The sequence below is a fragment of the Astatotilapia calliptera genome, chromosome 7 (assembly GCF_964374335.1).
Source record: "Astatotilapia calliptera chromosome 7, fAstCal68.1, whole genome shotgun sequence".
In the NCBI taxonomy this organism is placed as follows: Eukaryota; Metazoa; Chordata; class Actinopteri; order Cichliformes; family Cichlidae; genus Astatotilapia; species Astatotilapia calliptera.
In genome coordinates this window covers 69,756,787-69,784,597 of record NC_137428.1, presented here as the reverse complement: position 1 = coordinate 69,784,597, position 27,811 = coordinate 69,756,787, and the positions used below count along the sequence as shown (strand labels likewise).

The window sequence follows — 27,811 nt, the reverse complement described above, 5'->3', positions numbered from 1 at the left end:
GGATGGTCTGATGCAGGTCTGGGAGGGAACACCAGCCTGCATCTCATCAGGAGCATGCCCAGAAGCACAAGCTCACACTTAAGGGCAACTCAGTATCTTGACAGACTGGAGAAGCTGGGGAGCGCATCACTGATTTTCCAATTGGCAGACGACCCACTACATCTGAGCCAGAAAATGATACAAGGAATAGGGTTGTGACGTGACGACTCCTAGAGTGAGCAGCCAAAAGAAGAATAATTACACCACCAGCCTGAACCGCTGATACAAGTCAGAATTGGCCTGTTCTCTCTCATCAGTTTCCTGTTCTTAGCTGACAAGAGTGGCCCCCTGTGTGACGTTGTCCCGCTGACTGGATAATTTCTCTTCTTACGGACGATTCTCAGTGAGACAGGAAAAATATTAAGGTCAGGCGGTCTAGCACCAACAACCATGCCACAAAGCAGCTTAAAATCACAGTTCTTCCCCATTCTGATGCTCAGTTGGAACTTCAGCAGGCCATCCTGACTATACCTAAATGCATTGAATTGTTGCCATATGATTGGCTGAATAGATAGGTAACAAAAATATGGTATTTGTCCCAGTCTTAAAAGCAATAGAATCAGTGCCTCCTCAGGGTGGTTGCTATAGAAAAAGAATCGTTTTTAATTTTCTTAGTACGTAAATATCATAATTGAAATACATTAAAAGCAACTGAAACAATATTTTCAACCTGGGTTTAGGTTTCGCTCTGTTATCACCCTGAAAGAGATCTCTCAAAAACTTCTCACATTCCTAGTGTGTTTGAGGCGATGAGCCTTCTTGTACAATATTTAAGACATTTAAAGTAAGCAGACATAAGAGTTCATCTTTAATTTAACCCGTGATGAAAAACAGAGTTTGCCCATTTTTCTATGGAGAATGCTGCATTTTATTCTTCTTCCACATACATAGAACCATATGTGCACTGTAGCCAAAAATGTGCATATTTACAAAAGTGAAATCAATATACACAAAAGAATTATAATACAAGAGAAAAGAAATCCTTCAGTAATCCTTACGATAACAACATGGCAAGTACAAACAAAAGTTATTTTTGACACCTTGTGAAGTTTTTGTGCAGAGATTCTTTTCTCACAAGATGAAGTGTTTGTATGTTCCGGGTGTGTAAGGGTGAAACCGCTGCAGCCTTCATTGCGGTACATCTGTAACTTAAACTTCTTAACACTGTTTGTGAGCAAACTTATGATCCGTCATTTTAAATGCAAATTAATTTTCAAAGGGTAAGTTTAAACTGTTTTAGTGTTTGTTTCCATTCAAGGTCAGACAACTGACACGTGTCGGCTGCAGACAGAAACTTTTAACCCAGAGCGGATCAGTTTGGGAAGTAACGTCACTTTGAAGAGATCATCAGAGCAGCAAATTCAGGTTTTCTTCAGAGATCATTTATAAAGTGCAGCTTTGAGAAAGAACACAGAACTATGAGAGAAGGGACTTTCTGCAAATATCATATGAAAAAGAAAAATCACCAATGAGATTACATAAAACAGTTTATAATGGTCTACCTTTGAAGGGGGAAAGCATCTAAAACTGGGTTTGGGAAGGTAGAGTTGGGAGGGGCTGGTTAAATTAACTAGAAACGTTTTTTGGTAGTTGTTTAAATTCAGCTTGAATATGCACACGTATCGTAACTCGGAGAAACGGCTTGTGAACAACAGCCTCTAAATGTTGGCCACGAGCACGCCTAAGGGTGTTTCTTTGATGTGCTCAGCTGCCAAAACAGAAGCTTTGATGTAATTTCCTGCTTAACTTTTGACCAGCTACTGCTTTTGGGGATTTCTATTCACTGTTTATACTTTCATCCGACTGATCTCATCATGCTTCCTGAAATTCTTGCTGTCTCAATTAAAACGCAATTCCAACAGATGCACTGCAAACGAAAACAAAGTGTTCTTTTAAACTTCCCATGTTAATATTGAACGACTCCGAACTGCACAAACCGATGTTGGGTTTTGTAGCCTGGTACTGCTTGACAGTGGAAAAAGAACAAAAATGCTTTGCTGAAAGTTTCAAAACATGCAAAAACCTGCCAGCGTCACATGTGTCTCAACATAAAGCTGGAGAACAAGCTGAGAGTCTGTATTAAGAAGTCAGCAAAGTTCAGGAGAGGAAACCGGTCGTGCGCTGAGCTGGTGCCACGGTCCAAAAAGAGCGCGCCCAGTGCTGGTCCCACATTCATGGAATCTCTGGACTGTTGTCGAGAAACAAAGAAATGATTACCTAGAGACTTTTCTTGTTTGACGAATGTGGTAACTTTTAATATTTTGGTGACGCAGACACCGGTGCTGTCCGATCTTTATCGACCTGAAAGTGAAGGAGAGAAAAAGTAGATCGTCCCAAACGATGGGTTTCAACAGTAGCAGCTAGTTTGACGATCAGTCTCGATGAAAAATAAAAACAATTAAAGAAAAAGTCCTCCAAGCTGGAAGAGATGGTAAAATAAATTATTTTTATATATATCCTTGCGTGTGTATGCACTGCGTGTATATCTGCTGATCGTCTTAACTGAGATAGTTCTTTATCCGAGCAGCAACCCAGAAAGGGCGTTCAGGTCTCTCATGTACGGGTTGTCGCTGAGGATGCGGTCGATCCGCTGCTTCTGGTCGGGGAAGATGTCGTACAGTTTTCTCTTCAGCTCTGACGTCTCCCCCGGCGACCGCTGGGGCGGAGGTGAGGGAGAGGGTGAGGGAGAACGGCGAGGTGGGTGCCATTCTGGGGGCCCAGAGTGGGGCCAGTGCGCAGTGGTGTGGGCCGTCAGGGAGGTGGGGGTCCGCGGGGCAGAGTGAACAGCTTGCACGTAAACTGGCTGCTGCTGTGAGGGAGGCCGGAGGTCCGGGGGTCTGAGAGGCGGAGGCGTGCCCGGAGCTCTCCTGACAGGAAGAGAAAGAGAGGGTGTAAGAAGGAGCAGTGCACAGCACAATAACCAACACTGACCCGACAAGGCCTCAGTATTTCATCACACACCAGCTTTCTTTACGGAGGAAGATGTCAAGGTGAGGTCCGTTCTTTCCCAGGGGGTCATCGGGGATCATGAAGTGGTCCTCCACAAAAGTAAACTGAAGCAATCTGCTGGTCAAAGTGGACAAATTCACAAACTGTAACGTCCAAGCAACTGTTCTTAAACTCTAGTGGGCACTTTCTGAACCCACACTGTGTTGTTTTTTCTGCGGCTTTTACATTCTTACTGTTGACATATTACATGTTCAATTGCTGATTTCGAATAACTACATTTTATTCTTGAAATTTTAACATCACTACAAAAGCTGGAAAGTACTCTGGAGTTAAGATCATCAACGCACCAGGAGATCCAGGCGATGCAGAACAATACAAAAGAAGACACGCTTTCAGGTTCTTTGCTCAAACCTTCCTAGAAATGACTTAATATTGTTGCTGACAAATTAACAGCATTTTCCATGAAAGTCTACTGATTTGGGTACAAATGTCTGTTTTTCCCCCAATAAAAAAAAGTTTTAAAAAGAATTAGTCTGTGAAAATTATTTAAAAATGTTAAGAGCTTTGTTGTTTGTTGATGAAGAAATATGCCACACTGAGTCACAGTATGTTTACAGGTATGTGGAAATGAGAAATTTGGTTAGAGTCAGTGATGAGTCTCTCCCTCCAGTACCATGTTTATTAAACCAGTTTGAGATAAAAAAAAATAAAAACTTTACAGTATGCGAGATTGTTGTCATGGAATTATAAGCTAAGCTAATTTTACCCCTGGTGAAGGCTGAACTAGTCAGCCTGAACAAAGCAGCCTTAAATAAACAGTTTGTGTACGGGGGAACGCCGCTCTCTGTGTAAAGCAGTCACAACCAGGAATTAACCCATGACAGCAGCACCGGATGGCGTCAGACCAACTTGCACAGTGGTTTCCTGTGCAAAGGGGGTCTTTATCTGAGACACTGACCAACAGGGGGCGACACAATCCCACAGTCTCATACATTTAGCCCTTCATATGGGCTCTGGTGGAGCACCGTATGATAGAAGTCATGGAAAATGTTACACAGCTACTTTCAATACAAACACTCTTTGTCATCAGCGATGTATATAAAGTTTCAATATATTTATTCAGTTTGCATTTATTTTATTGTAGCCTTAACTGTAAATATATCGGCATACTAGATGCGCTGAGAGTAATTTCTGTATTCATCACCATATAAGTAAGTCTGAGTGGTTTACAACACTCCCTGCAGATACAGCAGAGTATGAATGGTTGATATCAACGGATTTATTTTCCTCAATACTTTTTCAACGGTTCTCCTGCGTGTCAAAAAACATGTGAAGGACACGATGTGGGTGTTCAAAAATCATTTAAAGACATCTCTTAGCCAAATTAAATATGTTGCTTTAACTGATGTAGCAATATGAAATTCTCATTAAGGAGTAATAAAATGCATTATTCACTATTAGTCACCAAAACTGGATCTTTTGATTGGTGACACACTTAAAAATGCTGTACCTGTTTAGTTTCCTGCACACACATGAATTCTCAGGTTCCTTTTCCTATAAAGGACTCGCTGATTGTAAATAAAATGGTTTTAAATAGAACTTCAATCTTAACATTGCTCCTGTGTGGACTTTCCAGTGCCATGTTAGGTAATGCAGCACGTAAGTGAATGACTCACTGAGCTGTATACACAACAATCACCTCTCTCTAATGATCCTACGCCAGGTGTCCGAGGTGTCGACGAAATCCCTCAGGTTGTCATTGGTTACAATGATCCCGTCTGTTTTTTCTGCTAGGTGGAGCATGAATCTGACGGGGAGAAAAAAAAAGGACACTCAGGATTTTCCTCGTGTTCAAAAATATTGTATGTGGAGAAGGTGCTGGTCAGTTTTATGATGAATGATCTGGGCTTCAAAACATCATCATAGAATCATCATATATCTGCATATGTATCTTCTAGTCATCTATTAGAAAGATACAGTACAGATGAAGGTCAGCAGGGTGAGTCTGGGAGCGAACACACACAAGGGAACCTTCAACAACTGAGCGATTCAGTTATTCGGTCTTTGTCCATCAGTCTCTGTGCCCTTAGATATGAAGTGTTTTCAGGGTGTACCTGTCATCGTGTGAAGATATCCTCTGGCCACAGACTTCCCTGGAGGGGGTGAAAGAGAGCAGCCTCAGGTCTTCTAGCTGGTTTAGAAAATGTTGCTCTGTAAGAAAACACCGCCGGCTGTGTCAGTAAAAACAATGACGACAAAGTGAACACACACACACGTGTACTAAACAGGTTTGTTTGGTTCCCGTACACAATGACCCGCAAGACAAAAACCCAAACAGCTGCTCCAGAAGTACTGCTGCTGATATGACCTTCAGCTGTGTTAAGTACAGAGTTTCAGCAGAAAAAAATGTTTGTGTTTCTACTACTACTACTAATAATACATTTTATTTAAAAATAGCGCCTTTCAAAGCACCCAAGGACACTGTACAACAGATAAAAACACAAAAACTGGAAATATACACAACAGATGAAAGTTAAGAGCATACAGAGGTTTAAACATAAGCAATTTTAAACAGATGAGTTTTGAGGGTGGACTTAAAAAGAGGGAATGAACTAATATTTCTGAGGTCAGGGGGTAAGGAATTTCAGAGTCGAGGGGCAGAGCAACTAAAAGCCCCGCCCCCCCATTGTAACCAGACAGGAAGTAACAGAGAGAGAAAGAGAAGATGAAGATCTGAGGCACCGGGATGGGAAGTTCATCTGTACTAAATCGGAGAGGTACGGTGGAGAGAGAGAATGAATAGCCTTAAATGTATAGAGGATTATTTTAAAATGGATGCGAAATTTAACCGGGAGCCAGTGAAGCTGCTTCAGGATTGGGGAGATGTGGTGGGTAGAGGAAGTCCTAGTAATAATACGGGCACCAGAATTCAGGACACGTTGCAGCTTGTTAATGGATTTTTGTGTAAGGCCAAATAATAGTGAGTTACAGTAATCAATTCGAGAGATAACAAGAGTATGGACGAGAATGGCAGTGGCATGAGGAGTGAGCAAAGGGCGGAGGCGATTGATACTAAAGCAACCCGTTTGAATAATTGATTTATCACAAGTGAATGAACTGTAAATAAATCAAATACCCACGGGAACAATCACAAGCCTGCTGATGCTTTTTTGTGGCTGTGTCTCCAAGACAACAAAGGACCAAAGGAAAGACAAACAGACACTCCGTTAAAATATTTTAATACACATATGAAGACTGGCCTGTATAGACCTGTCGTACCTGTTGTTAGTCGATCCCTCTTTTGACGCCACTGGGGGACAAAGACTGTGATTTCCCTGTGTCCTCTCTTCCAAAATGTCTCCACTGCTAGTGCTATACCACGGCAGGAGAAGAACCGATGAAGGCCATGACTGCAGAAGTGAGGACGAGAAGAAGGAGGACACAGTTAACTGGAGAAGACAACTCCTAAAAACCCATAAAAACAGAAGTAATGGACAGTAATAAGGCTCAGGGATAAGGCTGTCCACTTGTGAGGAAGTGCCACAAATTAAACTACAGATGCTCCTTGTTCCCTCCACGAGCATTCAAAAAATGGATTGAAAGCACAGAGAAAAATAAGAGTGAACATGTGCACAGGACTAGGATCTAGAGTCAACTAAAGGAACGGGAACCTTGGAAACACTTCAGAACCCCCCCCCAAAAAATAAGGCAATAAGCACAAACACTGAACACATGTAAACACATTCAACGTGATGTGTGGGCAAAACCCGGGAGTTCGTTAATAAACCAAACAAATACACGATACAGGGCGCAACGTCAGCTGACCCAGATTGTTGTCGATGACGTGCACGACCTCCATATGCGCACGTCAGATAGCTGTAATACAACATCGGTCGCTAGGACGCAGAAAACCACAGAACAACAAAAGCAGCGCACGGCAGCAGACATGAGAAACTCCCTGACAGCAGCAGGAAGTTGGCTTCTCTCGCTGAAATCCACAGACACAAAAATCTTATCAGCCACGGAGGTATTTTTAAGTATTTGGCCTTATTGGCACTTTGTTCAGTGGTCTCAGGTTTCTGAGTGAAATCTAATCCTGCGTCATTCATACACCTCAACAATCACCACCTCAGGAGAAACGGCACACACGCCAACGCTGACAGCCCTTCAATGGATTTTTATGTTTGGGGGAAATCTTGTGCACATGGTTATTTTCAGAGGAAATGTTATACACTACTACTGTAAGATTTTAAGGCTTCTGTGACCCCTGTTTGATATACAAAAACAGACCGGCACAAGTTCCCCTTTTCTTCACTAAGAACTGAATGTACAACTAAAACGGCAGCTAATAAACTACGAAACAGGGAAAACTAGACTGGAACTGCAGATTTCTGTTTTGGAAAGCTGATGTTCTTGAGGAAATAATTAAATGCTGCTTTATGAATGAAGCTTCTGTTCATTCTTTTTTTTTTCCCCATCATGTGAATTCCGGTTTTGTCTGCCCTGCCTACTTCCCTGTATACGGAGTTACTATGGTGTTCAAAAATCTAGTCTTACATGTGCTGCAGTTAAAGCAGAGATGACCAGCTCACATCCTGGTCAGCTGCTCCACACTCTTCATACAGCGTTTAAAACCTTAGCAGTTCCTTAAAGTGCTTCACACATGGAAAAGTGACACAAGTCTGACCAAAAATAAATAAACAGATAAAATAATGATGCAACAAGCTAAAGGTAGAAAGTGGCAACGACATCCGTCTGTATACACTCTGCCAAAAACCAAGCAGAACTGTTTTTAACATCGACGTGATAATTCATCTTTGACTGTAGAGACTTCACAGAGCGAGTTCCTTAAAACACGAGAACTGTGAAATGGAAACTTTTCACTATGAAATTTGATGTCTACCTGAATTCTTAATGTAATGGTGCCATTATAATATTCTTATTAATATCTCAGTAATATCATTCTTGTAATAACGCTGTGAGAAAGTGCCCCGTATTTCACAACATGGCTCGTCATACTCGGGCGGACGCTCAAAGCTGATAAACCCATCGACTCAGACGTCTTGCAGATGCACAGAGTCGAGGCAGAGAGCGCACACGGACACTGCACAACAAGATAAACTTCAGCTTGTGGTCAGAGCCTAAAGTGCAAAGTCAGGGGGAGTTCCACTCGCCGCTGATAGAGAAAGTGATGAATGAGAACACAGCAGGAAGAGCTTATGCAATCTAAAAATCACCGAGCAAACCTGACAAGGGAACACATTTCAAAACTTTACATAACCCAATAACCTCCTTCAGGATCATTGCCTTCATCCCTGAAACTCAAATTACTGCAGTCATTTAAGGCAGGTGTTATTATTTCAATAAATATACAAGAAAATCTCTTCCTGTGTCTGTACAGGAAAGCGACTGCATTGATTTTGGCTCACTTTGCGTTGTGTAGATACAATAATGATCAAAACTGAGTCACAGTGCTGACTTGTGTGTTTCCTTTAGACATACTTCTGGTAAGGAGGGACGATGAAGTAAGAACATCAAAGGAAGTAGCTGCAAAAATGAGAGGGCAGGAGAGGGTCATCTGGGTGGAAGAGTGCGAGCACAGAGGAAAGACAATAATTTGTGTTACACACATAAAGAATGTCCTATCCAATAATCAGAAAGAAACATACAGATTTTTTACTAGAAAGGGCCTTTCTTCTCAAAAACACCCCCACGGTTTCACCCCCACACATCATCAATATTGTGCCGTTACACGTGCTTTCGCTCCGTCAATCACACACACACACACGTGAAATCACTCGCAAATATGATGACTAATAACAGTATGTGACTGCGTGGGCAAGGTTTTGGTGCACCTACACAACAGTTGTAGCTGCGACCTACGCGCTTCAACAGATGGTATTGTGTGACAGAGATGGTGTGACCTTAACTGATGATGATGATGATGGGAAGGTGGATAGCTTCGTTAGTAAAAAGGAAAAATGTGGTACGAGAAAATCAGGCGCGGGAAGTGACACCAATCAAAACACATATTATATTTGTCATCAAGCGACTTACAACATCCTGTCCTTACAGCCATGATTAAGAAATGCTCGCTCTGAAAGAAATGACTAACACTCTGCTCTCATCTCTTATTTATAATGGTCAGAGGAGCAGATGGGGATTCAGACAGACAGCCCTGAAAATGCTGCAGCTACAACAAGAAGCATCTGGTAAATCTTCTGATTCCCCGAGTCATGCACAGCTTTGTACTTGATGGTACCTTGTGGATAATCCTGGCATACAAATATGTATATTTGTCTTTTTTTCATATTCAAGCTCATATTCTGCATCATCTAAGCTGAACCAACATGATTACCAAGATGTCAGGAACAAAGTCCATTGGACACATGAGACTAAAGTGGAGATGATGCACAGCACCACGTTTGGAGAAAACCAAAAGCTGCAAATTAGCACAAACACCTCACAGCAACAGCTAAGAAAAGCGGTGGAGGGCTGATAATCAGGTTTGCTTTGCTGCCACAGCACCTGGAAACCTTATTGCACTTGACCATGAACTCCTCTATATACCAAAGTATATAGAGTGAAGCCATCTGGGCAACAGCCAACGCTTTGCTGAAATGTCACGCAACAGGACACTGATCTCAAGCACAGCAGCAAAGCCGAACCAGAAAACGGCTGTTTGTGGGATCTTAAGAGAGCGGTGCATGAAAAAATGAGCACAAACCTGACTGAGCTGAACTGCTGCTAAAGACAACAAGCTACAAACTGCTGAAACGTGTTTGTCACAGGATGGTGAGGCGTCCTGTGAAAAACGGACACGGTGGTTTTTTTTAAATACCCCGCTTGGAGCTCAGGTGTACGCATCAACACATAAAAAACATCCAATTTGTTAACTAACCTTGGAAAAAAAAAGACATTTTATACAACCTATATTTAAACAATGTTAGCTGAAGAGCTTTGTGCCTTTTATAATAACTCTCCGACAGATGAGAGGGATCTGAAACTATAACAGTAGTTTTCTTATATAAAGTTTTTACTGAATGTGAATATCTTACTTGGTATGAAAAGGCCAGACTTTTCAGTATAAATTTCTTTTTACACTCACGCCATAGCCACGTTGCTGCCGTCTATGATGATGTGTCTGAGGTCTGGGCGTCCCGGCTCGTTTGGCAGGTTCAGTTTGTAGGGAGTCCTCAGCGACTGATGGAAACGAGCCAAGCCAGTTACTGGTGGGGCCGGCGGGTCATTTGTGGGAGGCGTCCGTGCTGCTGCCCCGTGGAACCCCGTGTGGCTGATTGTCTGATAGGAAGAGGCTGAGGGTCGGGCGATGGGCTGAGCTGACTGACGAGGACGAGACAAAGAGACCGTGATGTCACTGATGTTATAAATCCACCAGACGCAGCTGTCCGGGCGCGTGCTGCGTTTAAAATAACTGCTCATTCCCAGCTTTGTCGTGTGTGTGAAAAGACAACAGACACTGCACAAAATGCTACCTCAAAGTGCCACCTGTTACACAGAAAACTTCACACACACCATTTTTGACTGAACACTGGGGCAATACCTACACTGGTGGTTGAAGCCAGGGATGCAGTGGTGGCAGTCAGCCACTGAGGCGTGCTGCGCAGTGCCGTTACGGTCTCGACCTTCACCGATCCCCCCAAAGTCTGAGTCCCACCTCGGGACAAGTAGTCCCTCTGCGGGATGCCTCCGCCTCCTCGTGCCAAATAGTCGGTTCTGGAACCCGACTGTGCGTTGAGGTGCGCCACCGTGATCATCCGAGACATTCTGTCTGCCGCTTTGGTATCAGTGGGGATGATGTCTTCATCGTCATCAATGGTAATAACCTCATAGTTTCCTGCTCCTCCTTGAGCGCTCGAGCTCCTCTTAATAGTGATCGCCTGAAATGAGGTTCGAATCAAAGTTTAGCACGTGTACAACGCCTCGCCACGGTTAAAAAAGGCATCGTATCTGATAAGATATCAGAGGTTATCTCAGGTGAAGGTATCAGAGAACAAGATGAAAGATAATAAGAAGCAGAGAGAATAATATAGAAGATGTACATGTGAAGACAGGATCGCACGCTACAGCTAGACCTTTGGCTCTATGTCTGTCTCTGTGAGACAAAGAAGTAAAGCTGAAGTGAGTTATTGTAAGTTGTCAAGTACCTGCTGAGTGCTTGTTTCGCTGCCGCTGCACTGCCTCCTGTGCCCAAGCCCATTACTGCTGCTTCCATACTGGTTGGGCTTGATGTTCTCTTTAGATCTCCCTGGGTCCGCCGACAGCCTGCTCAGCTCGAGCTCCTCTCTGAAGCAGGAGGCTGTAGAGACGGATGACGATGAAGAGCGAGCGTCTGAGGTACGCACAGAGTTTAGTCTTCTTTCTTTTTCCCCTCCTTTCAAGCTCTCTTCACAACGCTTAGTTTCCTCCACAATTTTCTCAAGGACGAGGAAGGTATCTTCCGTCTGTCCTGTTCCCTTGACAACACGTTCCACCACTTCCTGCTGGTAACCCATGGTTCTGGGGAAAATGTGATTTTGTAGCATGTTACATTACTGGTGGCTATAATGCATCCGCTTGTCTTTAATGGCTGTAAAGAGAGCCATTCAATTCCAGTTCAAGAGAAACTCAAACAAATCAAGTAACATTACTGGGTTCATTGTGTCGTTCAGACACGGCTCACCTTTCTGTCGATGCTTGTCACAGCTCATACTGACGAACCGCTCAGCAGTAGAGTTTTTTTTTTTGTTTTGTATACTTTATTAATCTCCTGTACGGAAATTACTCCCTGTATTTAACCCATTCACTCAGTGAAGCACTGGGCAGCCAATCCAGTGCCGAGGGAACAGTGTGTAGGGATGGTACCTTGCTCAGGGGTGCCTCAGGGTAGCTGTTTGGTGTATTTGAACCCCTGACCTCTACCCTACCCTACTGAGTCTACTGAGGTAAGATAACTTACCCACCTGAATCTAATCCAGTGCCATGTAATACATCTTGATGCATGCTCAGTCACCCAGGATGAGCTTTGATCAGTGGTTGTTGATCAATGGTTATGAGAATTTGCATATTAATGATCAAGGAACTGACCTCCCAGCCCTTTGTTCCTTCAGTGGGCTGGTTTCAGCCATTGTGCAAATGTACTGTTTATAAGATTGGAACCTGCAGTCAGCTGAGACTGAAGAAGTCACCTGATGATGACAAAACGTTTCTCCCACTGAAAACGTCCAGGTGAACAGAATCAACTTTTCAGCTACAACTTTCCAAATTGGCTCATTAAACGTGACCTCGTCCCAGACATGCTGTCTGCCTCTCTTCATTCAAACATTATGGAGTTGAACGTAACGTATAAATGTTATGTCCCACCTAGTCATCACGGCTTTAAGGGAAAGCTGACTGGATTGCACATTCAGACAGGAGTCATTAAGAGATCAATGAAAAGGGGGGCGTGTCTGAAAAGGGTACGTGAGGTTGACTCGTTCTGTTATCAAGTCAAGTAGTCAAGTATTTATTTATTGTCATTGTCGATTATGATCTCACCACAAATGACTAAGGAACACTGCACAGTGAAACTCAACAGTTAGCCACTCGATCTGATTCAACTGGATCACTGAACCTTTGTATTACTTTAATTTGAACATCCACATGTATTTTTGTACTGTATGCGTACGGTCATGACCTAATGTTTCATCAACCAGGACAACAACCAGCAGGTCTCTTATATGTACATAAGCATATGTGAGCTCTGTTCAAATACAAAATCTATTCTTCATTAAGATTTCAACTAATTATTATATTCATAAGCAATAATTCTTCCAACGAGTGTGTTAATTTAATCAATAAAACAAAACCATCACAATATCCTTCATTCCAGGTAATATTCGACTTACTGTAATGTAAAACAAATAAAAACTGACCACGTTTCAAATTATGGTGGTCGTCTTTAGACCCCAAAGATGACCACCATAATTCCAAACAGTTCTAATATAAATCCAAGGAATTCATTTGGAAACATTTGACTAGTGTGAACTTTACCTGAAAAAATTGACCAAGCAGCGGAGGTTGGTTTCTGGGCTGACTGCCTCTCCCTCATCCGAGACACCCTCAGCAGAGTCCAGCATGATGGGCCCAGATACGGTATTTGCCTTCGCTGAGGAGGAGAGGGACGACGAAGCAGAGGGGGTTTTGGATCTACAGCTGCTACCGCCCCCCCGGCCCTCTCTGTCCCTCTGTCGCTCCCTTTCTCTTGCTCTCTCCGGCGACTCTTCCCTCCGCTCCAGAGAGTACTGTCTCTTTGTATCCCGCGTCTCACTGCCTGATGAACGCCGCTTGTGCGTGGGCCGATTGCTGTTATGCAGGACTGCCTCGGGACCTAAACCGATTCCACCTGCTGGTTTACTGCCTCCGCCAAGAGATGATGGCGTGGTCCCTCGCTCCTCAAAACTAGTGTCCAGGATGCGGTTGGAGAGCTCCGTCACAGGGGTGCTGCTCTGTGAGCGGTCCTGGTCAACCTCCGACATGCTTGGATGGAGCATCTGGTTGAGCTGAGTCTGGGGAAGGAAACACAGTGGTTGTTGCCTCAGTTAGGAAACTACAATAAAAGTTCCTCTCAAACTGGAATGCTTGCCATAGCCAACGTTCCTATTGTACTTTCCAGTGTGCTTTACGTGGTTCTTCTTCCCGATGCCAGAAATGACGTCTTCGATTGTACTTAGTGTGTGACTTTCAAAAACATTCAACTTGTTCTTCAACTTCTCTCTTACTTCATACGTTGGTAAAACATGATTTCTAAATACCTAAAAGTACAATGAAGCTCTTAACTTGTTGATAAATAAATAATTCACACTGAAGTCATATTTTTTAAAACTAAAACAAGCTTCATATAAAATAATAACTAATTCAACATTTTGGTGGCAGATCCAAATTTGTAATTCTGCAGCATGATCACGAAAGTTTAAGAGCACCAGTTATGCTCTCTAAACATATCAAAGAGACATGGTTAATGGGGGACTACTATGCATGATTCACAATGATCCTATCCCTCAAAAACACTTTGAATAACCCACCCACCCAAAGCCAGGGCTGGCAGTATGTTTAGCATCTGTGTTAGTAAATCTCCCCTTCACACTCACAATGGAAGTGAGCAGTGAGGGGGTGAGACTGATTTTAGCTCAATGCCTATAGCTTACCAGTTTTCTAAGTAAAAACGGGGGGAAATTCTTACTGACTTGTAAAGCTGGGAAGCATCTTGTTGCTGGGACATAGAAGAATGTCAGCAGATATTAACAGCTAATTCTACACAGTTTATAAAAATATAATACCACTATAAAAACGCCTTTTATTACACATGACCTTAAAGTTAACTTTCTTCTTATTGACCATACCTTCCCAACTTGACTTTCAGACCAGTTTGTAAACTTAAGCTGCTTACACCAAAACAATGAATGCAGAGGTATATTTTTGGGTCGAGGTGTGGTTGAACACAAAATAATACCAGTCATGCATCAGAAAAACTTTTTAAAATCTTAGTATTAAATCTTATAGCACAAGGCTACAATCTCAACTACCCACAGCAGCTTATTCTCTTTGAAATTTGCAGTTGTCATCAAAAACTCTTTGGTCACAGTGGTCATGCTCTACGTGCTGCCAGAAAATGTTCACACTAACCAGAGAAGAGGTGTTTGTGTTTGTAGGGGTGTGAACAAGTCCCAGCAACTCCTCCTTCAGCGCACTGGGAAGCAGCAAGAGCTCCATAGTGTACTTGTCATCCCTTTCCTCCACGAAGGACTTGAATGCTCGTTTTACTGTTGGTTCTGTGTCACATGGTAGACTTCGCTTCTCCTGGACAAAACACAAAAACACTTGAGCGTGTGGTATGACATGCTGTAGACTACTCCTTCTTAAATAATTTCAAATGACTGTTAAATCTTCACATTTTATTTACAACTATTCATCAGCTTTCCACAATATAAATGACCCCCCTGGAGTCACGTAACTACTACAGAATCAGAATGAAACTATGTCTGATAACAAGACTCGTACTTGGAACAGTGCTACAAACTGCTGAACTCTGCTTTGAGCCATCACCACGGGCTCAGCCCGACCCAACAGCCGCAGGCAGCCCGGCTCTTGCACCAGAACTTCAGCGCTCGTGTCCCGTATGAGCCTGTCCAAAAAAAGGCCCCTGGCGCCAGCAAAGATACAGTGCATATCTACCGGGTACCGCTCTTCTTTCTGCAGTTCTGGGTCGCACAGTCCTCGAACATATTCCTGCACAACAAGGAGAACACAAAATATCATCCATCTAGGAAAGAAAGAAAAAAGAAAAAAAAAAAGAAAAAGGAACCAATCAGAATGACCTAATTTAACATATTTAGCAAAAAAAAAAAAAAAAAAAAAGAATATAAATATGTCACACAGTAAGTGTTGTCTCGTGCTTGACGTGCCCACACACCTGTAAGGTATTTAAGGTGACACGTGATGAAACCAAACTCTACTCACTGTTTTAGGGAATCTCCTGGCTGTGGCAACTGTTTGGATGAATCAGCGCAGGTGGGTACGGTAACTTTCTTACAGATAGTGTTTCGCATTTTTTTGTGTTTCTCTGCCGATAAGAAGTGACTCAGCACGAGCAATGTATGATGACTCAGTGATGCGGTGGGAGAGACAGAAAGGGTGTGAGATTTGAACGTGAGCACGGCTATAAATATGTGGGTGTGGCGTCTTAAAATAAAATAACCAATAAAATGAGTTTCCTTTGGCCCTGTGTACAAACTATACAGGCTGAGAGATCACTGCTGCTTATACGTTAGATTTTTAACAAGTAGAAATAATGATTGTATTTATAAAGGAGACTGTCAGGGTACAAGTGTTTGCCTGTGCTGCGTAAGGAAGCGCACGTTTTCTCAAATGAAGAAATAAATGTTTCTGCATAGATTTGAGCATTTTTTTATTCATTTAATGTATTTTTGTTTACACATAATGAATCAATACAAGCCCCATCTCCAGGAAGCTTGGACTGCAGCTCCTTGTTCTGCAGTCTCAGAGAGCTTTAGCACTTTTCTATCTGCTCTAAGTCCTGGTTGGAGTTGCACTCCAACGGTGAGTAAATCTCGAAATCAGTCAACAGCAATCCAGGACAAGGGTCAAGGACAATAAGAACCAGGCCAGCTGGTAGTTAAAACACATGAAGGTAGGGCCAAAGCAAAAAAAACAAAACAAAAAAAAAAACAAGATAAGCAAAACTGGCCAAAGCAAAATAAGTAAGGCTGTCCACTGGTAACCCAATCACAGAATCTAAACATGAGTGACCAACCCAAACAAACCTTTTAAAATATGAAGTATTATTGCATATGCTATACAGGGAGTGCAGAATTATTAGGCAAGTTGTATTTTTGAGGAATAATGTTATTATTGAACAACAACCATGTTCTCAATGAACCCAAAAAACTCATTAATATCAAAGCTGAATGTTTTTGGAAGTAGTTTTTAGTTTGTTTTTAGTTTTAGCTATTTTAGGGGGATACCCGTGTGTGCAGGTGACTATTACTGTGCATAATTATTAGGCAATTTAACAAAAAACAAATATATACCCATTTCAATTATTTATTTTTACCAGTGACACCAATATAACATCTCCACATTCACAAATATACATTTCTGACATTCAAAAACAAAACAAAAACAAATCAGCGACCAATATAGCCACCTTTCTTTGCAAGGACACTCAAAAGCCTGCCATCCATGGATTCTGTCAGTGTTTTGATCTGTTCACCATCAACATTGCGTGCAGCAGCAACCACAGCCTCCCAGACACTGTTCAGAGAGGTGTACTGTTTTCCCTCCTTGTAAATCTCACATTTGATGATGGACCACAGGTTCTCAATGGGGTTCAGATCAGGTGAACAAGGAGGCCATGTCATTAGTTTCTCTTCTTTTATACCCTTTCCTGCCAGCCACGCTGTGGAGTACTTGGACGCGTGTGATGGAGCATTGTCCTGCATGAAAATCATGTTTTTCTTGAAGGATGCAGACTTCTTCCTGTACCACTGCTTGAAGAAGGTGTCTTCCAGAAACTGGCAGTAGGACTGGGAGTTGATCTTGACTCCATCCTCAACCCGAAAAGGCCCCACAAGCTCATCTTTGATGATACCAGCCCAAACCAGTACTCCACCTCCACCTTGCTGGCGTCTGAGTCGGACTGGAGCTCTCTGCCCTTTACCAATCCAGCCACGGGCCCATCCATCTGGCCCATCAAGACTCACTCTCATTTCATCAGTCCATAAAACCTTAGAAAAACCAGTCTTGAGATATTCCTTGGCCCAGTCTTGACGTTTCAGCTTGTGTGTCTTGTTCAGTGGTGGTCATCTTTCAGCCTTTCTTACCTTGGCCATGTCTCTGAGTATTGCACACCTTGTGCTTTTGGGCACTCCAGTGATGTTGCAGCTCTGAAATATGGCCAAACTGGTGGCAAGTGGCATCTTGGCAGCTGCACGCTTGACTTTTCTCAGTTCATGGGCAGTTATTTTGCGCCTTGGTTTTTCCACACGCTTCTTGCGACCCTGTTGACTATTTTGAATGAAACGCTTGATTGTTCGATGATCACGCTTCAGAAGCTTTGCAATTTTGAGACTGCTGCATCCCTCTGCAAGATATCTCACTATTTTTGACTTTTCTGAGCCTGTCAAGTCCTTCTTTTGACCCATTTTGCCAAAGGAAAGGACGTTGCCTAATAATTATGCACACCAGTTACCACAGTCCTGGTGGTACTGGAGGATAGATATTTTTACTAGCGAAAGAGTCCAAACAAACAGTGGAATAAACATTCCCATCTGCTCATTGCAAAGATAAAGAGAAAATGTGGCATCTGTACAAAAAAAAAAAAAAAAGTTACTGTAAGCCACCTAAAATTTGCCTCATGAAAATGAACTGCACTGGTGCCTTTCTTAAATTTAAATTCAAGGATATTAGCAGTGAAAATGAACGTACTCCCAAGACTCCTCTATTCATTTAGAACTTTGCCTGTTGAAGTAAGTCAAACACAGTTTGGGGAATGGGACAAATGGATTTCGCGCTTTATTTGGCATGGGAAAAAACCAAGAATTAAATTTAGATCTTTACAGTTAAACAAGGCAATGCTCCCATGCTTACAATACTACTATTATGCATCTCAGGTCATCCCCCTGCTGCAATGGTGTAACCCGAACTTGAAAGCTAAGTGGAAATCCATAGAATTCAATACAACCCCTAAATTCCAACTACAAGCCTCAATTGCGGATAAAAAATTGGCAGACTGTTTAGAAGATAAAGGACCATGGATTAGCCACACTTTAAAAATATGGAATAAAGTGACTAAAATATGTGGCAGTGAACGTATACTAAAAGTATTTAGATGGTGTGCTTATGACACAGATTTTGAACCAAATGAAAGTGATAATAGATTTCAGTCCTGGATAGAGAGTGGACTAACAACATTCCATTCCTTCACACATAAAGGGACACTACAGAGTTTCCAGTCTTTACAAATAAGAAATGGCTTAAGACAAGTAGATTTCTTCAGGTTTCTTCAAATAAGGGATTACTTTAATAAACACTGCAATATCCCAAACCCAAATATGGTTGAGTCAGAAATTTTTAAGATAGTTAAATTAGCATATGATAGTTCTCTGAGAAAGGCAATTTCCAAACTATATGATGTGCTCCTTCAAGCAAGGAAGGATACTACTCAAAATGTTAAGATTAAATGGGAATTGGAATCGGGGATGGGTATAACAAACGAGAACTGGGAGAGGATTTGTAATTTTCATTGGTACTCAACAAGTTCTTTATCTTGGAGAGACCACTGTTGGAAGAACATTATTAGATTTTTCAAAACCCCTCATCAAACTAAATATAAAAATCGGACAGCAGAATGCTGGAGAAGATGTGGATCAGAAGAGGCACATCATTATCATATCTTTTGGGACTGCCCTAACTTAAAAAATTACTGGCTGGGAATTCATAAAACTTTGTGTGAGGTTTTTAAGATAAAATTTGACATCAATTTTATAAATTTGTACTTGGGCTTGGTTGCTGGCTCGGTCCTGGGAGGGGACACAGAAATCTTACAAGCGCTATTAGCGGCCAGCAAAAACTCAATAACCAGAAAGTGGTTAAATCCAACTCCGCCAACACTTGAGGATTGGTTTAATGTGGTTTTCGAAATATTTAAAATGGAAAAATTGGCATTCTTTTTAAAAATTCGGAAAGACAAATTCTACAAAATATGGAATAAATGGATTAGCTTTGTGTCCCCCATCCGCCCTGAATTTAGGTAAGACCAGCCCTGAATTGGTGTATCTTGGTGTATCTCCCATGTATCGTACCATGTCAGGTTGACCCTCAACTTCATAATATGTACCTAATGTATTCTTTGTAAATAAGTTAAACATGTTGCATTATGTAACATATTGTGAAGCCAATGAGTTAATTTTATTTTTTTTTGCTATCAGAATGTAAAACAAAAGGACTAAGAAAAAGGTTTTTTTTTTCTTTTCTCTTTTTTTGACTAAATAATGTCAATGCACTTTATTGTAACAAGTCCCTTTTTTTTTCTTCAATAAAAATATAATTTAAAAAAAAGAAAACTAACTGCTGTTCCCAAAGAATGTCAATAGCTGGCACTATGAGATTGTTTAGTGCTTGTGAACTTGAGTAGATAGAGAAGGAGAATAGCGCTAAGGCTACGTATGTTGGTCGGAGCTACTCACCGAGTTTTTCTTTAATTCTTGCTCAAGAAAAAGGTTATGTGTGAAGACAAATTGGATTTTACTCTTCAGCTTGTTGGGAAACACTTTTTGTTGATGCCGATGTACCTCTGTTTTTGTGGTTTTTATTCATTTCCGGTGAGCTGACTAACTGCGCTAGCATAGCAAGCTAATCGTTAGCTAATAATTAGCTTAGTGTAATGTAAATTTCATGTGTTCCCTTTAAGTGCTGTATTATCCTTTTATTTCTTCACTTGTGAATGTTTTAAACCAATTGGAAATATTTCTTTGGAAGCTAGTAGTTAAGTTTTATTTATTGTAATGAGATGATAAATATGAGCAGTCTTTGGCTAAATAGTACTGCGACCACGTTTTGCACTTTCCTCGTGCATCAGTAATGTACATTCTCTCAATTCATTGGATTGATGTGACTGCTGTTCACAAAATATGAGATTTGAGTTAAATTTGTATGATGTAGTAATTGTTTCAAGGTTCTTTGATTAATTTTATTATTGATTGCATTAAGTCGTTATATACAAAGAGTGAGGGGCCTTTGGTCACTAGTGTTAATTAAGTTGTTATATGATATTCATGTAAAATATGTTCACTGCCCTGTGCAGGTTGTTTTTTTTTTTGTTGGAGTCTAAAGTTGCGAGCCAGGATTCCAGATCCCCAGCTGCGATGCAGGAAAGGTTTCCAGCCTACTTAGAAGTGACAACTGGGTTACTTCTTGACAGATAAGCTTATGAAATCTCAGAACAATACACTACCCGGGTAGTACTACTAACATTAACACTATACACACACACCTGAACTGAAAAGACTGAAAAGAACTCTGAACTCTAAAACTGAATACACAGACTGACAAATATGGACTATTGGAACTGTTGTGAACTGTTGAATGACTGTTTTTGTTTTTGAATAAATGTTTACTGTTCTTTTAGCTGTGTGTCATTCGCTCCTTAGTCGATTCCTAGAGAACATAAGCCCAAGATCCTAACTTTCTCTACATTCAGTAGTGGTAAAGTATCGTGTGTTACATTACGTCAATCATACAAGACGTCTAAGACTCTAGTACGCCTGGTCAGAATCACATGTTTGGACTATGGAAGGGAAAAAAAGAGATGCAGTCATAGGAAAAACAGTAGTGATTTCCCAAACTGGAGGAAATGCCAGCATCAACCTAATATAGTTAAGCGGGACGCCACTGACGACTTGCACATCATTCTTATCATGAGTTCAACAGGCTCACAGTGAAATTACCATTTCCACATTCATTTCTCGGTTGACTGGCAGAGCTCGGAGCAGCTGGTTACAGTGTGCCAAAAAGAAAGAGCTGCATGACACAAGATGCAGAAGTGTGAGCGATGCTCCGGGAAATCACACAAAAAGTGATCTGATTGAGATCAAGATTCAGATGTTTACAGATCCCTTGCATGACTAATTGTACCGTAAAACCTCTAGAAACACATCACATGACTTTTAAATTGATGGCTGTGTAACAAGCTCTTTGGTTTCAGGTGAGGTAAATCAGTCACAATGAGTAATCTCTCTCCAGCAGTGGTGCTAAAGAGCGCTGCTCTTTCAATTATTATTATTGATTTTTTATAATAACTTTTAACAAACTCTAAATTTTTATCCAAAAAAAGCTGACACTTAATGAGACGGTCATTTAAAAAGCAGATCATTACATACATATTACAATTTTACAATCACAATGGTCCCACAAGCACACAAGAACTTCACATGTACAGTGTTTAAAAACCTAAAAACTGCTATTTTACTCTGTTATTATCCATGACTTTAACCAGTTTTTGCAAGTTATTTCTTGTTTTGTTTTGCTAATTTAGCCGTCTGCCTCATTAAAATTATATCTACAAATACCATACTTGCAAATGCAGAATAAAGGCGTCTATTCTCTTTTCGTTAGGGAAAAGACTATACTGGCACTTAGTTTATTAGGTGCTAATTTCAAACTTTGCAAACTGTTTAGGGAGCTGAATTTAAAAAAAACTGTAATAACATAACTTCCTTTATGGAGATTCCCAGGCATGCCAATGCCTAGCCAAAAACTGGAGTATTTGGAAGTAGGAGAATCACAATAAAGATAAATGTATGTATGTATGTATGTATGTATGTATGTATGTATGTATATATGTATATATATATATATATATATATATATATATATATATATATATATATATATATATATATTAGGGGTGCAACGATATTCGTATCGATATTGAACCGTTCGATACAGTGCTTTCGGTTCGGTACGCATATGTATCGAACAATACAACATTTGTAATTTATTTTATCAATTTTCCTTCTGACGATGCTGTCTGTGTTGAGCGCTCAGTGGATCTGCGCTCGACAGTGCAGCCTAGGCGGAGTAGTCGAACACAGATTCACTGAGCGCTCAACACAGACAGCATAGTCAGAAGGAAGAGCGCAGGGCAAGCTAGCGAGACAGAAGTTAAGCTCTACTTGCAACAGGCAAATTGAACGTCATTCAGATCTGGCGTTTGGAATTATTTTGGTTTTCATGTGACGTATGACCCTGAAGGTAAGCGAGTCATGGACTAAAGTAAAACAGTATGTTGGATGTGCCATGCAATGCTCAATTACATTGGTGTGAACTAGTGTGTTAGCGCAGTTAGCTCGTTAACGTGTTGGCCGTCTAGCCCCATGCACGGAGTGATCGGCGGTAGCTCGTTAACGGAGATTTGCCGTGTTGTGGCGTTAAGGTAATTTCAACTAGATTAACCTGAAAGCACTAGCGGGAACACAACGAATATGACTGCACATTTACGCCGACATCATCGTAGTGCAAAGACAAGTGGAAGCAGACAAAAAAAAGCAAGCATGCTACTAACTTTAGCCGAGTCATTTAGACAGCTGTTAGCACATGATTCTCCTTATGCTGCTGAGAATATAGCCCAGAAGAAGCGGATAGTATACCTTTTATTTTGGAAAGAGACATTTCTCTAGCTAGCCCGACGTCCCGGAGCTAGCGATTTTTTCAGTCGGGCTACCAAAATCTATCTCTGCCCTGCCCGTCGGGCTATTGTAGGAAAAATATATGTCAATGCTTTTGCATTCTTTCGGAAATGTAGCTGGGTAATTATGTCATTGGCATCGGTGAGCCACTGTCAATATGTGACATATTGAAATCGCGTTTGAATTTGCGCTTGTTTTTTTGCTTTCACTTTGCAATCGTGCAAACTGTGTATAGAGAGCGACAGCACTGATCTGTGAGTGATGATAATTTGTGCACCAATTCCTCTGACATCGTCTTATTAATCGTTAGCTTACTATGCAAACATGACAAGTGAAATCTCCCGCAGCTTAAACATGTGAGAGGTTGATCGTGCAGAGAATCGCTGAGCTTATGTGAGTGAGCGTGTAAAAGCATTTCAGTTCTGCTGAGCCAAATAAGACAGGTCAGGGTGAAGAAGTGACAGCCAAAGAAAAGCTTACCACAAAACGGAGAAGTTATGACAAATCAGACTATAAGGCAAAAAGAAAGTGCAGCTTTATGGTTTCATGGACAAAAGAATTTCTGTGGCTGCAATATGACGAGCTAAATAACCAGGGCTGCACATAAGTGGTCCGCAGGTGCGCATTCGCTGTCAAAATAAAAAACACGCACAAGGGTTAGGGTTAAATTTAAAAACTGTACTTTTGAGTTAAAATATATATTTATAATTTTAATAAATGACAAATTAAAAATGCATGAACATTTTTTTGTATCGAAAAAATATCGAACCGTGACACCAAAGTATCGAACCGAACCGTGAATTTTGTGTATCGTTGCACCCCTAGTATATATATATATATATATATTAGAGCTGGGCGATACGAGATTTTTTCATATCACGATATGTTTTTTTCATTTCAGGCGATAACGATATCTATCACGATATAAGCCAAATAACTATATTTGTAAGATTTAAATGTGCCGTTGCTCACAAGTAAAATGTGAAATAATCAGCAGCTTGTTTTTATTTAAATATTTATTTCCCATAATAAGTTCAACAGGGTAGATGTACTTAAGGAACATGAGACTTTTTCAGATAAATAAAGGCAAATATTGCAAACTACACAAAAGGCAGCCGCTAAAGCGTTTAAGTTTCAAAATAGAACAAACGAAACAGACTACTAAATTGTCAATTCCACTTAGAAACAAAATATTAATTCTAAAAATAAATCTTAGTTTGTTTTACAGAAGAACAGACAAAACTGACTAACTTTTGTCAATATCAAATAAACTGAGAACTAAAAGGAAATTCTCAATCTCTCCTTGTTGTATAGCTTAGCTTTTCAAACAGTTTTAACAGTTACTTTAGTCTGACAAAAGCCGAATGACGAATTAGCGCTTCCAGTCAGAGACTGAGGCTACGTCCACGCGTACACGGATATATTTGAAAACTGAGATTTTCCGTTTTCGTTTTAAAAAATAATCCCGTCCACACATAAAGGCAGAAATGAAGGAAAACGCTGCTATGAACATGCCAAAGCAGCAGGTGGCGCTAGATTCCTAACCGTGCAGAAATGTTGGCCAATCAGAAGTCTAGAAGCCTAGGTGGGAAAAAGTAAAAGCTGGGGCATAGAAGCAGAACCGAGTCGTATGTGTGGACGGACAGTAACTGTGTGTATATGTAAGCATTTAAACACTGCAGAGAGTAGCATTAACAGTATTGTAGAAATTCATTTCACCGAAACAATAACGTGGCGCACAGTGTGACGCATGCACCAGTTTATTGTATTTCCAGACTTGCTTTCGGCACAATTTACAGTGCACGCTACTCTGTTTTTTGTCAGACTTGAAATAGCTGAAATACCTTCACACTACGGAGCTTCTATGGCTCTTCCGTTCGACAATCTCTCCGGCGTTGGAACCATCATCTGTTTTCTCTTCGGTCACGCTCGGTTGATTTTTCTAGTCGGCACACTCATTTCCTCCATTACGCGCTGGCTCCATTACCCGCTGGCTGCTTCCCAAACAAACACACGTGCGGCTTGGCACTTGTGCTGTAAGTTACAAGTCACGCGACGTGACGCTGCGGCTGTGATTGGTTCGGCTCTGCGCTACTTAATTTGGATTGGCTGACCTTTTCTTTTTTTTTTTTCTTTTTTTTTTAAGAGGACAAGAGCGGTGAAGTCTATCGCGATAGTTTAATTTCTCTATTGAGTAAAAGTTATATCGCGATACATATCGTTATCGTTCTATCGCCCAGCTCTAATATATATATATATATATATATATATATATATATATATATATATATATATATATATATATATATATATATATATATATCTCAAACTAACAACAATTTGAAAATAAATATTTAAAGTTCTGAAGCTAGACATACAACTACAGGAATAAATAATAATAATAGTGATGGAGAAAAAAAACAACTATTATGTATGTTTACTCAGCCTCAGGCGTTAAACAACTAAATGCTAAACTAATGATATTCTGCTGCAGTTGTGGCTGTTCATGTTTGACTTGTAAATAAAACACCGTCTTACACCTTTGAGCTCTCAGCAGCAGCCCATTAACATCTAACATATTTTGCCTGTTGTCCTTCAGGTTGTGTAGTAAGGTAGACGCCCACACACTTGCCTGTACAGTAACTCTATTGTGATTGTACTGTATTTTTATATAACCTTCAGACTCCACCCTTAATAACACGTTTGGTAATAGCTTAGTATTTTTTTCTCATGGCTGTACAGACACATGAAAGGGAGTCTTCAGCCTTTGTTTTGGTTAAAACAAATAGCAACTAGTTAACAACCATTGTATCCAACCACACCTAAAAATCATTGTGAAACCGAGATGGCCTGTTTAACATATCTGACAGACAGTGTGGCCAACTGCTTGTGGCTGTCTACTCCACAGTCCAACAATAAACTAATGAAAGCAAATGTCATGACATTTGACAAGATACCACTGCGTAAATATTGCGATATCATCTTATGAGCGTTATGAGTAGTGTTACTTTCATTAGCTATCTGGGCAAAATGAATAGGTCATATTTCATCATTCATATTTTCTGTGATGAAAGGATGAGATGCCATAAATGTTGTCTTTTACATCGCTCACTATTACGACTTTAAACTACCTATCCATCTGCACACCTGAAGAATATATTTAAACCCTAATATGTGATCTGCCAAATATAAGATTGTACAACTCAGACGTGTTTCTGAGCTGCACCAACACTGAGGGGCACAGTCAGAACTGTGTTTGATTTAAAAATAATAATGACAGCAGCTGACGGCTCTTAAAATAATAATTACAGCCTTGTTCTCAGACTGGTCTGCTGGCTTCGCCACAGAAATGCAAGCGAAAGCGTTTTTAAGATCCTACCTTTGCCTTCGACACGTCTTCTCTGTTGCCTCTGAGCTGCAGCCATATCTGCCGTAATGTTTTGTTGCCGTGCGACTGTCCTGTGTGGTCCAGCAAGCCGATAATGGTGAACGCTACTTTAAAAACCTGCTCCACTCTCGGTTTGGCGCATTTAAGCTCATCTTCTTTATCCTCCAGCACCGTAAACTCGTCCACGGTGGGGCTCTCTTGCTGCTGCTTGCCGGCGGACGCAGGCAGCCTGCTGCCAGGCTGCTCCGGGCACGTTAGCTCGGTGACTCGTCTCATTCCGAGGAGGGGCCGCGTTGTTGACATTCTGCCTCTCTCACACCGTCGTTCCTGGCGACGAAGTCTCAACAGTCACACTCTTTGTGGCTCTTAGGAGCCTTCGGGGTGTTCATGTTCTTCTTGCTGTGTACTCCAGACCGACGCAGCGACGTTTACACGGCTAAACGACATGAACACAGCGGCAGAGCTAGCTAAATAACTCGGAAGCCCCTAGTGACGTATCCGGAAAGTCCCAGTGATGGCGTCATCAAAATACGACAGTCAAGTGTGCTTGATGGTGCGAGCTCAAAGATGGTTATCGCTTGAAACGAGATATCAAAACAAGACGCAGAGTGACCTACATCCTTACGACTTTCACACCGTAGATGGAGATCCTGTGAGATGAGACTGTCACCACCCGTCAGTGCTTTGGTGGCGTGTGTGTGAGCGCCTGAGTTTTGCTTTGTTAGGTAATTTGCAGCACACCTGCGGGTCTACACAGGCCAACGAGCAAAAACGCCACAGCAGAACAAACGTCCAACGTTGCCCTCTTGTGGTCGTGAGACGTAATTGCTCGACTTGTAGGGAGGCCATGTAAACATAAAATAAAATAATGAATCCATGTAATAATAATAATAATAATAATAAATCATTTACCACCTTCTGGGGTCCTCTGTCACACCAACCTTCTGCATGTCTTCCTTGACCACATTTATGAAGCTCTGGTGTCTTCCTCTTTTCCTGTTGTAGGCAGATTTATGTTCAACATCCTTTGCCTAATATATACACTATAGCACCTCTGGACATGTTCAGACTATTTTTTGTCTCGTCTTCTAGCTTTGAGTCCAAACAACTCAGCCTAAGCTCTCCCTTTCATTGCAATGAGAATCTTAACATCTTCAAATCTGCCACGTCCAGCTTTGCCACCATGTCCAAAGCATACATCACAACAGGTTTAAATGGTAAATGGCCTATATTTGTATAGCGCTTTACTAGCCTAAGGACCCCAAAGCCCTTTACACATTCAGTCATCCACACACACATTGGTGATGGCAGCTACATTGTAGGCACAGCCACCCTGGGGCGCACTGACAGAGACGAGGCTGCCGGACACTGGCGCCACCGGGCCCTCTGACCACCACCAGTAGGCAACGGGTGAAGTGTCTTGCCCAAGGACACAACGACCGAGACTGTCGGAGTCGGGGCTCGAACCGGCACCCTTCCAATTACAAGGCGAACTCCCAACTACTCCCAACTCCTGAGCCACGGTCGCCCTACATTTTCTAACCACTACATTTTCTAGACCTCCCCTTCCTTTTCCCTGTGTCAAATCCCCCTGACACTCATCTCCACTCCCTCCACCTTGCCTACACTCTTTGTTTGCAGCTTGTTCCTTGCAACCTGTAGTCAAATGTCAGCTTTTTGCAAGCTACCA

General features: G+C 41.4%; 1 protein-coding gene and 1 long non-coding RNA gene across 3 annotated transcripts; one reads left to right on the top strand and one right to left on the bottom strand.

Annotated features, from left to right (window-relative positions):
• Positions 1-883: 883 nt before the first annotated feature.
• n4bp1 (nedd4 binding protein 1) lies at positions 884-27,050 on the bottom strand. Of its 2 annotated transcripts, none has more exons than XM_080304004.1 (12): positions 26,113-27,050; positions 15,028-15,255; positions 14,653-14,826; positions 13,021-13,535; positions 11,157-11,508; positions 10,557-10,889; positions 10,097-10,332; positions 6,268-6,398; positions 5,103-5,199; positions 4,688-4,795; positions 3,001-3,105; positions 884-2,906 (listed from the first exon to the last, which is right to left on the bottom strand). In XM_080304004.1, the coding sequence occupies exons 1-12, from the start codon at positions 26,422-26,424 to the stop codon at positions 2,555-2,557; spliced, it is 2,943 nt and encodes a 980-aa protein (XP_080160130.1). In that variant the 5' UTR covers positions 26,425-27,050; the 3' UTR covers positions 884-2,554. The 2 variants fall into 2 exon arrangements, with proteins under 2 accessions (XP_080160130.1, XP_026032605.1); XM_026176820.2 differs by having other exon boundaries at positions 3,001-3,102.
• Positions 9,072-10,095, top strand: LOC145429844 (uncharacterized). The gene is made up of 2 exons (XR_013910173.1): positions 9,072-9,200; positions 9,307-10,095. It is a non-coding gene; the product is annotated as an uncharacterized LOC145429844 (long non-coding RNA).
• Positions 27,051-27,811: the final 761 nt, after the last annotated feature.